Below are 14,658 nucleotides of genomic sequence, written 5' to 3' on the forward strand. Positions count from 1 at the left end.
GTCTGGCTAGACCAGAGGATGTACACTGGTACAGATAGGAACTAAAAATACAGGGAATCCAGGGCGGATGAGCCCTACAGGACCAGTGATGTGAATGGCGATACTGGGAGGGTAGAGGGAGAGTGGGTAGGAAAGAGGGAACCGATTACAAGGAACTATATGTGACCTCCTCCTGGGGGACGGACATCCGAAAAGTGGGTGAAGGGAGACGTCGGACAGGGCAAGATATGACAAAATAACAATTCATAAATGATCAAGGGCTCATGAGGGAGGGGGGAACGGGGAGGGAGGGGAAAAATGAGGACCTGTTGCGGGGGTCTTAAGTGGAGAGAAAATGTTTTGAGAATGATGAGGGCAATGAATGTACAAATGCTCTTTACACAATTAATGTGTGTATGGATTGTGATAAGAGTTGTATGAGCCCCTAATAAAATGATTAAAAAAACAAACAAAAAACCCCACAAAACCTGTCTATTGTTTGGCTAAAAGTGAGCTATGGGAGTTGGTGAGGTGGGCATGAGTTCATTTCCATATATTTATATTTCTATATATATATAATTTTATGTATATATATATATATAATTGTGTGTGTGTGTATATATATATATATATATAAAATTTTGTGTTTTAATCTGCATTGTCTTATTCTACCCAGGACCTTGTAATGTGATCCTTTCTGGACAGTTGGTGAAAGTAGCCAGACACCTTGCAGTTCTGGTCTTAGGGTAGTGGAGGCTGATGTTGGTGCGGCCACTAGTCCTTTGGACTAATTGTTTTCATGTATTTAGACTGAATCGTAGTCATTTACTGAGAGATTTGGTTTTATTCCTGGAGTTTTAAAAAGATGAGAAAGATGCATGTATTTTATGTCAGCAGAACACAGGAATATTTTATTAATTTCAAGATTAATTCTCATTCTTTAACTTTGTTATGTCTTGAACATGACAACCTGTTGAATTTTCATAACCTAGTTTTCTGTTAGGTGTCACAATTTTTGTCTAAATCTTAATGGAACATTATATAAAGAACTCTCTTGTTTCAAGAGTCTGCAGTTGACTGTAGGAAATACATGACTTATGTCCATGTAGATCTTAATTCTGCTGATAGGATTCAGATGAATTGAAAGAATGCAATCTTTTGAAGCCTCCTCATACATCAAAATCACTTCTGGAGCTTATTAAAAATAAGGATTCCTATGGTCTTTCTCTGGAGATGCAAATTAAAATGCATCCACATATTAGGAAGTTAAGTAATACTTTGAAGATAGCAAGTGTGAAGTGGTTTTTGAGAGGAGTATTACATTTTGTTAGTGTGAAATATTTTTTGTTAAAGTGACCGTTCTGGCTTTTAAAAACCATTGTAAACTGTCAAACAATTTTAGCTTACCCGTAAGCATATCATTTAGTTGAGTGGTTATGATATTTCTTTTTAGTTCTCTACCATCTTTAATCTTAAATGGTTTATTAAGTAATAAAGCAGAAAATAGACTGCATTCAAAATTGCTTTTGTGTTTTAACTTTTTATTGTGATTTGAGTCAAAATGTACAGAGGCAAGTTGATTTTCCATTCAATAATTCATATATAATTTGTTATGTAGCGCTGAATATAATCCCTACAATGTAACAATACTCTTTCCACTACCTCTGTGTTTACAATTTCTATTCATATTTAATTCCTAGCCCCTAATGACATCTGAGTTTTATTTCTGGGCACATGCTACTATTTAGATCTCAAATAGTTGATTATTCTAATTGGTATGTACCTTTCTGGCATTATCATTCACCTTATAGGCCTAACATGTGGTTAGAAGTTGATCGTAATGAGTTCTGTTCCAGGTTTGAAGAGTAACAAAGGGTCCTAGTCACAGGAGTTCCACAAATTTCTATCACACCAGTAAACTTGGTCTTTTAAAATGATTTTCAGCTCTGTTCCATAGCTTTCTCCCATTCTGTTTTAGGGTTGAGGAGATTGAGACTTGCATGGTCCATTAGTACTTGGGGCTTATGGTTTCCATGCATTTTCAGTTTTCTTTATTCTTCTTTACTTTGGATTAGGGAGAGACTAATAGTTGCACCTTAGATGGCTGCTAGAATACAGAATATTATCTTAGTGAATTCTGTTATGCTAATTGTCTTGGCTGCCCCTGAGAATGCTGTCCTATGTCCCCAAGCCCCGTGACTCAATTGCTTCAAGGCTTTTGGTTATAACTAAGATGTTTTTATAATTTTGCTTGATTTGCTCTATTCACATGGATATATAAGGAAGCTTCAAAAAGTTTCTGGAAGAATTCTGTTGTCTTTTAATTTTAACAGCTTTTTGAAGTGCTCTTTATTAAGAGCACATCTGTATGTAGAAATATTCTCTGCTAGACCTACATGGGGTCTTTTCCTGTTTTGCTTGCCTGTCTGCTTATGTATCCACTTACAGATTATTGTTTGTTTTGACTTATATTGTGTATGTAATAGTATTTTACCTTTGTTGTCTGTACCTCTTGGGCACACCTCCCGCCTTCATTTGCTTTAGTGATATTGTGCTGATCGCTCCATTATGATATACTGCATTGCCTTTTACCCAAATTCATACATGTCTAATATCTAGTTTAGTGGTTTTCCCTCTTCTTCCTTCCCGGTAATTTTGGAAGAATGTTTTTTTTCTGTGTGTAAACCTTTCCTTTACTTTAATAATAGTGAACTCGTACAGTATTTCTCCTTTAGCGGTTGATTTTTAATTCATTCAGTCCAATGTCCTCCAGGTTCACCCATGTTATGAAGTATTTTTTAAAATTCTTCTTTCTTCGTTAACATGGATAGTATTCCATTGTGTGTTTGTTCCATGGTTTGTCAGTTATCCATTCATCCATGATGGGCACTTAGGTTGTTTCCATCCTTTGACTATTGTGAATACTGGTGTGAGGAACACTGGCATGTATGTGTTTATTCTTCTGCCAGCTCTTATTTCTTCAGGACATATTTTCTGTAGTGGGATTGCAGAACCAAATGGTATTTCCGTTTCCAACTTTTTAAGGATGATAGGTCATTTCAGATTGTTAGAACACCAAGGGGGAAAATGTCCTCTAGTGGTGGTTGTGGTGTCAGGTACTATTGAGTTGGCTCCATCTCATAGTAGCCCCATGCACAACCGAACAAAACACTTCCTGGTTCCCCGTAGTTTTTAGGCTTTAGCCCACTGGAGCCACAGTGTCAATCTATCTGCCTGTTCCCTTTTCCTGGGACTGGTCCTTCCGGAGACCAAGTCCAGAGTACACAGGTAAAAGGAGCACCCTTGCATCTAAGGAGCATTCTGGCTGTCTGTTCTGGCAGTCCATGGTACTTGCACTGTTCTTTACCAACACTGTAACTTAAATGCATCAATTCTGAATTTCCTTTATTCACTGTCCAACTCTCACATACGACTGAAGCAATTGGAAATAACTTGGCTTGGGTCACACACCCTAGTTCTCAAAGTGACATCTTTGCTCTGTAACACTTTAAAAAGGAGTTGTTTTGCAGATTTGCTCAATGCAATATGTCATTTGATTTTTTGACTGCTGTTACCATGAACAGTGATTGTGGATTCAAATGAAATTGAATTGTCAACAACTGGCATCTTTTCTCGATCATGCTTTTTAGTGGCACAGTTGTGAGAATTTTTGTTATTGCATAGATATATTTTACTTTTGAAATCAGCAGTATATTACTTAATTTAGGGAGTAAAAGATTCAAGCAAACATTCCCAGATAATAGTTCTCAATGTGAAAGTTTGGGCTTTTGAGTGCGAATATAGACTATATTAATTTTAGATCATGCCATCTCATAATCATCTTTGGAAAAAGTTATACATCCTATGATGGGTCTTCATTAAATATAAATAGAAAACAAAGCTATAAGAATGCTTTCATAAGAATTTGCTTTTTTAAAATGCACGCTACTAACTTTTTAAAAAATTATTGTGAAAGGTTGGCGGGGAGGAGACGAGCCAGCAATATATGAGGGTGCAATATAGCAGCGATGAAACATACAACTTTCCTCTAGTTCTTTAATGCTTCCTCCCCTGCAGTATCATAATCCCAATTCTACCTTACAAATCCGGCTAGACCAGAGAATGTACATCGATACAGATAGCAACTGGAAACACAGGGAATGCAAGACAGATAAACCCCTCAGGACCAATAATGAGAGTATCGATACCAGGAGGGTAAGGGGAAGGTTGGGTAGAAAGGGGAAACATCACAAGGATCTACATATAGCCTCCTCCCTGGGGGATGGACAACACAAAAGTGGGTGAAGGGAGATGGACAGTGTAAGACACAACAAAATAATAATTTATAAATTATCAAGGGTTCGTGGGGGGGAGGGCAGGAAATGAGCTGATACCAAGGCTCAAGTAGAAAACAAATGTTTTGAGAATGATGATGGCAACAATTGTACAAATGTGCTTGACACAGTGGATGTGTGTATGGATTGTGATAAGAGTTGTACTAGCCCCCAATAAAATGATTAAAAAATAAAATTTAAAAAAAGGTTGGAAACAGTAACATATGTGTTTAATGTTTTGAAAAGATCATCTGTTTTATATTGACTTTTTTATAACACTCCAGATTTTTCTTTCCAATTCAGTACTGTTTTGATAAGTGCCATTAAAGTAATAAAGGTATTTTTCCAGCATTTCCCATCTCATATCTAGTTCAATGAATTTTGCCTAGAAATATGGCTAAAAGTTGAACATAGTTATTGTTAGCTGCAGGCAAAAAGGTCTGTCATACCATTTATTTAAATCGCAGTGACCCTGAATCTGATACTTGAATAACTATATAAATCATTGAAATAGTCAGCTATAGTTTTGAAACAAATCCTGGACTGAACGATTCTACCAAAACAAAAATCATTGTGACAAGTTTGAGGACGGAGTGTTTATTAGGGATGTTTACTCTAGAGTCCTAATGGTGCAGTAGTTAAAGTGGCTTCTTGCTAACCTACATGTTGGCATTTAGAATCCACTAGCTGCTGTACAGGAGAACAGTGTGACATTCTATCTCATTATTGGGTCATTATGAATTGGAATCGACTGTAGCAGAGGATTTTGTTTATTATTCTTAGAGTAACTTTATTTAAAAATATATATTTTTTTCATTTAACCAAAGAAATTTTAAATAGTCATTTTGATATCTCAGTTTTTCTTTTGTTAACTGTTCATCTGAGGCTTATGTAGTTTATTTAAGTAGGGGTGAAAACGACATTTTAATATCCACTCTTTCAATTAATGTTAAAATGATTGTATCCTTTTAAATTTTTCTATAATACACTTATGCAGATAACTAAATATCTCTAGGTACAGGCTTGTATAGAGGTTGATTTATTTTTCTTTGGAATATTCCATACTGATTTTTTTCCCTTTTTCTACAACAGCATTAAGGTTCTTGATTTTCTTACAGTTGGTTTTATTTGGACAGAAGAAAGCTTATTTTTAAGATAAACTAAGAAGTCACATGATTAGATATTAAAATGTTGTTTAATAATCATTAGCTTAAATTCCAGATAAAATTGGAATTTTTAATTATATCTTGGTTATTTCTTAATCTTTTTAGTTTGTCTGTTTTTTTGAACAAGTTTTAAACTACTGAAAAATTCTGTGTAAATTCACACCAATATCTTGGAACATTTAAATACAGGCATTGAACATGGTGACAAATCTAGCATTTATGCAGTTACAGTGATAAAAAGAATACTAGTCTTTCACTGTTTTCTCTTACCTGCTGTTTCACCATATATTGGAATTCTTTGACTTTCATCCTTCCTGTATTGTTCCATCATTACTTTGAAACCAAATTCTATTATTTTGCCTTATATATTATATTAATTCTTACTGTCGTCAATTATAGTACAGTAGTTGAGAAACAATAGATAAAAGAAAAATGTTACAATATTAAAGGGAGCATTAATAAGTTTGAAAATGTTCTATATAAAATGCTTGCTATGTGAACAATTATCCCTTATCTGTATACATAGACCAAACCCATAACCAAACTCATTGCCATGGGGTTGATGCCGACTCTTAGCGACCCTGTAGGACAGGGTAGAATTAGCCCTGTGTGTTTCCATGACTGTAAGTCTATGGGAGTAGAAAGTCCCATTTTAGGAGCAGCTGGCGGTTTCGAACTGCTGACTTTGCCAATTAGCAGCCTACTGCATACCGCATTACTGTTTTAAATGTAGTTTCTCAGCAAATCACTGAACCGGTGTTCTTTGAATTATATTTTAGAAAATAATGTGGGAGCATTTAGCACATTATACTTTATTTTCTATATAGAAAATGCTTCCAGTAAACTATTTCAGAATTTCAATATTTAGTGTGGTCTTATTATTTATTCAAACATTTATTTAGCTAATCAAGATTTAAGAAGGAATTCAAATGGAATCTTGCCATATTTTAAAAATGGTGTAGTATTAAACTTCTGTAAAATCACTCTTTCTTGATCTTAAATTGCATATTTTTAAGAACAGACTTAATGGTCAGAGAGACTGGTGGAACCCAGGCGACTGACCATTAGCTACTCTTGGTCTGTAACTGAACTTATCCCCATGGTTCAATTTTCAGCTAAACAATAGACCGGTCTATAAGGGGCCCAGTAATGGTAGGGAGGTATGCACTCCTTAGAACAATCAACCATTTCAGACCTGAAGTGTACTTATCAGAGCTCTTTAAGGAGTAGGAGGAATGGAAACATGAAACACTGGGAGGAAATGACATGTTATGTTACATTGTGAACAATGTAATCAGTGACATGAAATGGAAAATTATTTTATACAGATTAATTTAGGAAAGATACTAATTATTCTTTAAGAATCTTTGTTTTGTAGATTGAGAGTTCTTTGTACATATATTAACTTAGAATTTTTACTTGATAATGTTTTATTCTTGGGCAAATAGAAAATTCGTTGTTGTATAAGTTGGAGTTTGATAACTTTGACAATGAAATGAAACAAGTGAACACTTCCTCTTAAGTAGAGTAACTTGCTAATTAGGATGGGTTTCTTAAGATTTCTAGTTTGTGATATGAAATTACATACTCAATTTGTTGGACATGATAAATTTTCTTTCAAAACAGGAAAATATGTGAAGTATTTTATGTAATCGATTCACTCAGGTAGATCTTATAGGATGTATACTGTGTCATATAGAAATAAAAGAGCATTTGGACCTTGGAATTATACATAAATGGATCTGACTGTGAGTGCCATCCCTACAGGTTTTCCTTGAATAAGCTGTTTAATAGTCATTATTAAATTTAATAGTATTTTTTAAGTAATAACTATATGCCACTTGTAGGTAGTGTGTGTGTGTGTGTGTGTGTGTGTGTGTGTTTGTGTAGGGGGTAGAAATTACAACTCTTGTTATTGAAGATTTCAGATGCAGGTAATAGTCACTCTATCCTTTCTGAATATGTTACTGGCAAAATATAGGCGAGAGAACTTAAAATGTCTAAGATGGTATAAAATTTCCTATGGAAATCTTGTTTGCTGCCATCTGGTAGATTCTGGCTCATAGTGACCCTATAGGACAGACTGGAACTACCCCATACAGTTTCCTGGACTATAATCACTGCCACATCTTTCTCCATCAGAGCAGTTGGTAGGTTAAAACAACAATTCTTTCACTTAGTAGCTATGAAGTATTTATTCACTGTGCCAGTAAGGGCCCTTAGAGAAATAATAAATATTCAGTGTATGTTATGATTGGTGTTCATACTATTTAGTCATAAAACGCTCAGAGATCAGATATTTGAATTACGTCTCTTATTTGGGAGCTATATGTTTTAAGAAATTTAAGTATATGATTCAAGGAGCTCTGGTAGTGTAGTAGGTTACTTGTTGGGCTGTTAACCATAAGGATAGTAGTTGAAACCACCAGCTGTTCCATGGGAAAAAGACAAGGCTTTACTCCCGTAAAGATTTCTAGTCTAAGAAACTAACAGGCAGTTCTACCCTGTCCTTTAGGGTCACTGTGAGACTGAAGTGACTGAATGACAGTGAGTTTGTGTGATTCAGTCCTCCAATCATTTGTTCATTCAGATATTTCGGGGGCCTTTCCTATTACATTTAGGGAGGATCTGACACACTAGCAGTACTTACTTTTCTTGAATATGTGGGCCCTATGTCATAGCTTCAGCTCTGTAGCAGTTTTTTGATTAAACAAAACATCAATCTGAGTACACAAAAACTACTTTTAATAGCTTGATGAAAACATTTGCTATTAGCTAATGGAGCAAACTTGTAATTTGGGAATAGAACTACCACCTATATCAGGCCCCATAAATTCTTTCTGTAAAGTTAAAAACAAACAGATTCACTGCCATTGAGTTATTGCTGACTCACAGAGACCTCCTGTGGGTTTCCGAGACTGTAACTGTTTACAGGAGTAGAAAGCCCAGTCTTTATCCCCAGGAGCTGCTGGTGGTTTCAAACTGCCAGCTATGCAGATCACAGCCCAATTCATAACTACTTCACCCTACTCCACTAGGGCTCCTATTTCTGTAAAGTCCAGATGATAAGTAACTGTTTTAGACGGTATAGCCTGTGCAGTCTCTCATGCAACTACTCAACATTAAGTGGCATTGTAAGCAGCTATAGACAGTACATCTCATAATGATGAGTGTGACTGTTCTAATAAAACTTATGTACACTACTGATTCTTGGGAATAAACAACAAGTTTGCTTTAATTAGTGATGGATATTAATTGCCAGGCTTTGAGATGAATGGCCGTCTTTAGCAGGTATTTTATATTTCAGAGTTTTGTTCTACTGTCTTTTCTCACTTGAGTTTATTTCTTAAAAACGAAATAGGTAACTTGTAGAAAGCCAATATGAAAAATTTAAGGTAACCTCTCCCTATCCTCAAACTACTCAGAATATGAAGGGCTCTTTTTAAAGGCTGATTATGTTCTGAATTTTCATCTGCCTGAAGTCAATTCCGTAAATGTGGATTTCAGGTAATATGTACAGGATCTTGTATACTTGGATTTTTAAAAATTACATAATAGTAAGTTTACCTTTTAAATAAAGTTACGTGTAAGTAACTAAACATTTAAATCCCATCAGCACTAAAGAGCAAAAACCATTTTCGACTGTAGGATTTTGTGTGTTAAAACTGTCATTTCAAATGCTGTTAACTTGCTTTCTATAGACACCAGAGAAGAAGCACTCAGAATCATCCAGGGGAAGAAAGAGAAAAGCAGAAAGCCAGAATGAAAGTAGTCAGGGTAAGTGAAATCAAATTTCTCTTTAAAACAGTACATGAGTTTTACTTAATATCTTAATGATAAAATTTGCAATTTTGTGTTTTGTGCTTATAACCATTATTAGAACCTTGGTGGTGCAGTGGTTATGCTTTGGCACGCCAACCTTAAGGCCAGCACCTTGAGCCCACAACTGCTCTAATAGGAGAAAGATGAAGTTGTCTGCTTCTGTAGAAATTGACGTTCTTGGAAACCCTCTGGGGTAGTCGTACTTTGTCCACATAGGCCCACTATGTGTCCGAATTGACTCGATAGCAGTGGTTATAACTCTTATTATATAAATAATAAGACATACTGCATTAGGTAAATTTGTTCAGTAATTACATATTTGAAGTGTTAACAGAGTAAAGATGCTACATTGAGGAATAAGGTGTGCCTTCCACAAACCATAGTATTTCAGTTGCCTCCTATGCATGTGAAAACTGGACAGTGAATAAGGACAACCAGAGAAGAATTAATGCATTTGAATTATAGTGTCAACAAGGAATATTGAAAATACCATAGACTACTCAAAGAACGAATATATCAAGAGAGACCAGTCTCTGGAAAAGGACACCATGTAGAGTAGAGGGGCAGCGAAGAATCGGAAGACCCATGCAAGATGGATTGTCATTGTACCGTGCTGCAACAGTGGACCCAAACATAACAGTGGTGTATGTGGCGTAGAGCCAGGCTCGCTTTCTTTTTGCTGGACGGAACAAAGTTACGAAGAATCCGAGCTGACTTGACCATACCTAGCAATAGCAACATAGCTAGTTTGTTAATTCTCCATTGTTGATAAAGTACATTCCGTTTAGGAATGCCCTATGTATAATAAATAATAAAGCAAAAGCAAATTTTTTTGGTAGCGCCTGTGGTTATTGTTTTTGGGCTTCTTGCCTTTTAAAAAAGTTTTTATTTTGAATCCTAGAAAGAAAATTGTGTCCAAATCTGGCAAACATCACCTTATCACCTTTCATTGTTTCTCTTTGTATGAATTTTAGTATTGAAAAACCTTCTTATTTTTAATAAAATCTTTAAATCTCTAAAAGAATGGCATGAGGGCAGTGTCTGTCCTTTGACTTCACAATGGTGAAAGAGAATCAAACTCATCATTAGCCCAAAGCACATTCCTATGAGGTAGAATTAAGACATGACACCACCACCCAACTAACAGTTCGTTCAGGGCACCCTCTGCTTCTCCGTGGGGTTCAAAAATTTATTGCAGTGATCACCCAACTCATAGACAATATTCACGATTATGGGATTCACTAAGGAAATTCACAGGTTACAAGTCAGGTTCTGTGCTGTTAAGGGTGTGCTTCTTTCGTTCACCTCACCTCTTCTCAGTCATGCCCACAGGATCTGGTCCGCTATCTCTCAGCCACAAGGCTGCTTATCCTTTGCCCTGTTTAGGCACATAGCTCCTTTGTGTTGGTGTTCAATACCCAAAGGGCACCAGGGGCTTACCTCTAGCTTCCTGGGACAGCAAATCTAGCTCCCTTGATTAAGTGCCTAGAGGCACCCCCCACTCTGCAAGGCATTCAGCTTCACTTCACAGAGCTGCTGCTTCGTCTCATGTTGTCAGTGCTACTTCCACTGCTTCTCTTTTATATCTCTGGTCACAGCCCCTCTGTCTCCTAGATTAAGGAGTTTTGGCATACAGAGATAATCCGCATTTAAAGGTAGTGTCCCACCCCTGACTGTTCTTTTTTTTTGTGAGTAGCAAGGTCCCCCTTCTTACCTTTAATGTGGCTTCATTTTGAACCCAGTGGGGCGGCACAATTAACCAATCCCCGCTCATTGTGTTTGCATGGTTCCACCTAGTCACTGGATGGGAATTCAAATACTGTGTCTACAAGGCCAGAGCAAGCAGTTCACTGTATCACACAGTCTTTGAAACAAGTTCTTAAATTATTGCTCATCTTTTTATTTCAAAAGGGCTATATGAAAATGATTAAGGGTGAATCTATTTAAAACACCATCTTGTTCTTTCCACATCCTTCCTTAACTGTCTTTGTGATGTGAGCTAATGAAAATATTTTCATTCAGCTTAATGTAAAAATTACATGTACTGGACATCCAAATAGTTCTGTCATTTAATGTGAGCACTAATAAATTAAGTATGACAAATTAGGCTCTTAAATTACATATAATATTGATGTTGTAAATTATGTGATGTGTTAAGCCAATTTTTAAAGTTTTAAGTCTAAGCCCATGAACCCTTGTCTCCCTGATTTATATATGGCAGTGGTAGAGTCAAGGTTTGTATTTTCAGCTACTGTCCTTTTAGGAAAGGTGGTCACTTTATGGAGCCTTTTTTAAAAAAAAGTTGTTTGGTATTCTTTATTTCGTTGTATGTTGAGCTTCTTTTCGAAGCCTTATCTATTCTAAGATGTTAGTTGTGATGTTTGCAACTCAGATTTTAAAATTTCACGTTAAAGCAGTCGCTCAAATACAGAGAGACTTCTGGGTTGCTTTATTTAAAAATTGATGCTTTCTTTGAAATTGATTATTGGATTTCTGGAGTTGGTATTTGACTCTCTGAGGACTCTTAATATTTGATTCCTAACAAAATACCCACCCTCTCTTTGAGGCAATCTCCCCTTTCTCCCCGTATGTAGCCACAGCATTGTCTGATCATCTCATGGTTTTAGGGTGACTGCCAGATATATTTGGGATTTACTTGTTCGGCTTTCTCACTTATATTTGTTCTAGAGAGAGGTTGATTTTCTGTGTTTTATTTCCTAAAGAACAAGGAAGCTTCTTTCCCACAAGTCCAGAGTACACATTGCCTGTCCTCTTACTGGCCAGCTTTGGATCATGTGTCCATTCTAGAATCAATTCTATACAAGGGATATGTTATTGTTCTAAAAATTCAAGCTCTCCTCTGGAATATCAGATGGAGTCAACTTTCCTTTGGATTAAGAGGTGTGTGGGAAAAGGGAAGATACTTAAACAAAAATAGATTTCTGGTAAGGTTAAGGGAATTACAAACGGGCTAATTTAGGAATCGTCAACTTCCCTGGAAGTACGTGGACTGAACAACAAAATCTGGGCATAGGGAAGAAGAATTGAGAACATGGTTTCTCACTAGGCAATCAAAAATAATCCATGCCTTGTTGAAAAATAGCAACTCTTTGGAATCTTCATAAAAATTGTTGAAGGCAGAAAGGAATTCTCTCAGTATAAAACTTTACAATCTTCTCTGACCTCTAAACAAAACTATTGTTCAAAGGTTTAGATAGCATTTGTAGTTCTGAGTACTTAATTAGATTTTCTAAAAAAAACCCTACTCTGTTCCAAGAAGAAATTTAACCTTGAATTTTAAGTATGTTGTTTGCTATTTCAGTAACTTCTGGCACATAGTAAACAGATATTTGTTGAATTAAATAACTGAATGCATGAATTTGAATTAGTACAGTACTGAATTGATAATGTCTGTTTATATTGTACAGCATTTGACTCGGTGATAACAATTAATTTCTCTACTTAAATAAATTATGTAATTCCAAATAAGAATAAATACCCCCTCCCCCAAAAAAGCAACCTTTTTTGCAAGTTCTTAATTCAATATATCTATGAAACTGATAAAGAGTACATTGTAATAGAAGTAAAACTCTTAGTAAAAGAAGAGTGGTCTTTAATGGCCTTGTATTCACTTTATCAACATGATCTTGTGAGAACTATATTTAAGATCGGTTTAATAAAAATGTTTTTAATTTGGACGCACTCTTCACTAAAAACAGTTTATAAAATAACTTTCACGTGGAAGCTTAATATTGTCAGTTTCATAGAGGTAGGCTTGTGTAACCCAAAACTTTACTTTTTGTTCACAGGTAGGAATTAGTTTATCAATTACACAGTTGCTACTTGGCTTTTTTATTCATATCCTTGCTATTGTGAAATTAATAGCCTTAAGACAATGTGAATAATGCTGTTTTAAAGCAAGAGATTTCTTAATCTTATTTCATTCTCCAGTAATTGGGAATTTTAAGAATTGACTTGTTTTTATTGAAATATCATTTGATTTTTGGATTTCTGAAATGATACCTGACCCTCTGAACATTCCTAATATTCTTTAGATTCCTATTATCCAACTAAAATACTACATATCTTCATTAAGTAATGTTTACATGTACTAAGGAAATTGTGTAGCACATTCTTTTTCTGATGTAGTGTATGATCATGACTAGTTTAAAATCTATTAATTATTTTACTTTTAAATTTTAGGAAAAAGTATTGGGGGACGTGGCCACAAAATTAGCGACTATTTTGAAGTAAGTTCTTTGAAAAAATAACTCCAGTTTCTAATTCAATGGAATTTTGCTGTGGGCTGAAAATAATCTCTTTGAAGCAGAAAGTCAACTTTTTGATTAGCTGCTTAATTAAAGCAGAATTTTAATATTAGGTGAAACCTTTCCTCAAAATGTTACATTTTACTTTTGTATTGGCATAGCACTTCATAATTTTCAAATATTTCTTCATAACAGTCCAAAAGGCAAGGTGATTGGTAGTCCTTCCTGTTTTACAATAGAAGAAACTAAGTATGTAAAGTGACCTGCCTAAGGTCAAATTCCAAATAGAAGTGCAAAAGATGTAGTCTGCCAGCTCCTAGGTCAGAGTCACTTTTGCCCTTCAAGAAAGACTTTATCATGCCACAGCACCATCTGAGCCCTATGCATAGACATTAAATGATAGAGCTGTGAACTTAAAGGTCTCTGAATTAAAGAGTGGTAAGTTTTGATTGGAGCAGCTCTAGTGGCATAGTGTGCTATGCTTTGGGCTGCTAACCACAAAGTCAACAGTTGGAAATCACTGATGAACTCTCTATAGGCTTGGAAACCCGCAGGGCAGTTTTACCCTGTCCTTAGAGGGTCACTGTGAGTCAGATTCGACTCAGCTGGATGGCAGTGAGTTTGAGGTCTTTTGCAGTTTAGATTCCTAACAATTTGGAATGTTTCCTTATTTCTAAACTAAAACACTTTGGTGACCAATTTTAATATACAAAGAATTTACATAACCTCAATTGAACAATATTTATGCATCAGAGTAAGAACAGAACTGGCTGATAAAGGGAAAGGCTGAATTGTTTTGGGTTTTTTCCCCCCTTCTATTGTTTTTCTCTCTTAAGTTTATATAATTAGGATGAAACTGTTGCTGACAACAAGATAATGCTCTGTTTATGAAATCAGTGTCAATTACTCATTGTTCATGTCAGTAAGAACCTTTGTCAGAGGTGAGATCGCTTTAAAGCAGCAGTTCTCAACCTGTGGGTCGTGACCCCTTTGGAGGTCAAACGACCTTTTCACAGGGGTTACCTGATTGATAACAGTAGCAAAATTAGTTATGAAGTAGCAATGGAAATCATGTTATGGTTGGGGGGG

General features: G+C 35.7%; 1 protein-coding gene across 1 annotated transcript in view; it reads left to right on the forward strand.

The window, feature by feature from the left end:
- TLK1 (tousled like kinase 1) overlaps window positions 1-14,658 on the forward strand; it is a 94,168-nt gene that overhangs the window by 20,721 nt on the left and 58,789 nt on the right. Inside the window, exons 3-4 of the mRNA XM_004703749.2 lie at window positions 9,181-9,256; window positions 13,505-13,551. Coding sequence (XP_004703806.1) covers window positions 9,181-9,256; window positions 13,505-13,551 — 123 coding nt within the window. The remainder of the gene's footprint in view (window positions 1-9,180; window positions 9,257-13,504; window positions 13,552-14,658) is intronic.

The sequence above is a fragment of the Echinops telfairi genome, unplaced genomic scaffold (assembly GCF_000313985.2).
Source record: "Echinops telfairi isolate 266 unplaced genomic scaffold, ASM31398v2 ScPeMD7_4;HRSCAF=17, whole genome shotgun sequence".
Classification (NCBI taxonomy): Eukaryota; Metazoa; Chordata; class Mammalia; order Afrosoricida; family Tenrecidae; genus Echinops; species Echinops telfairi.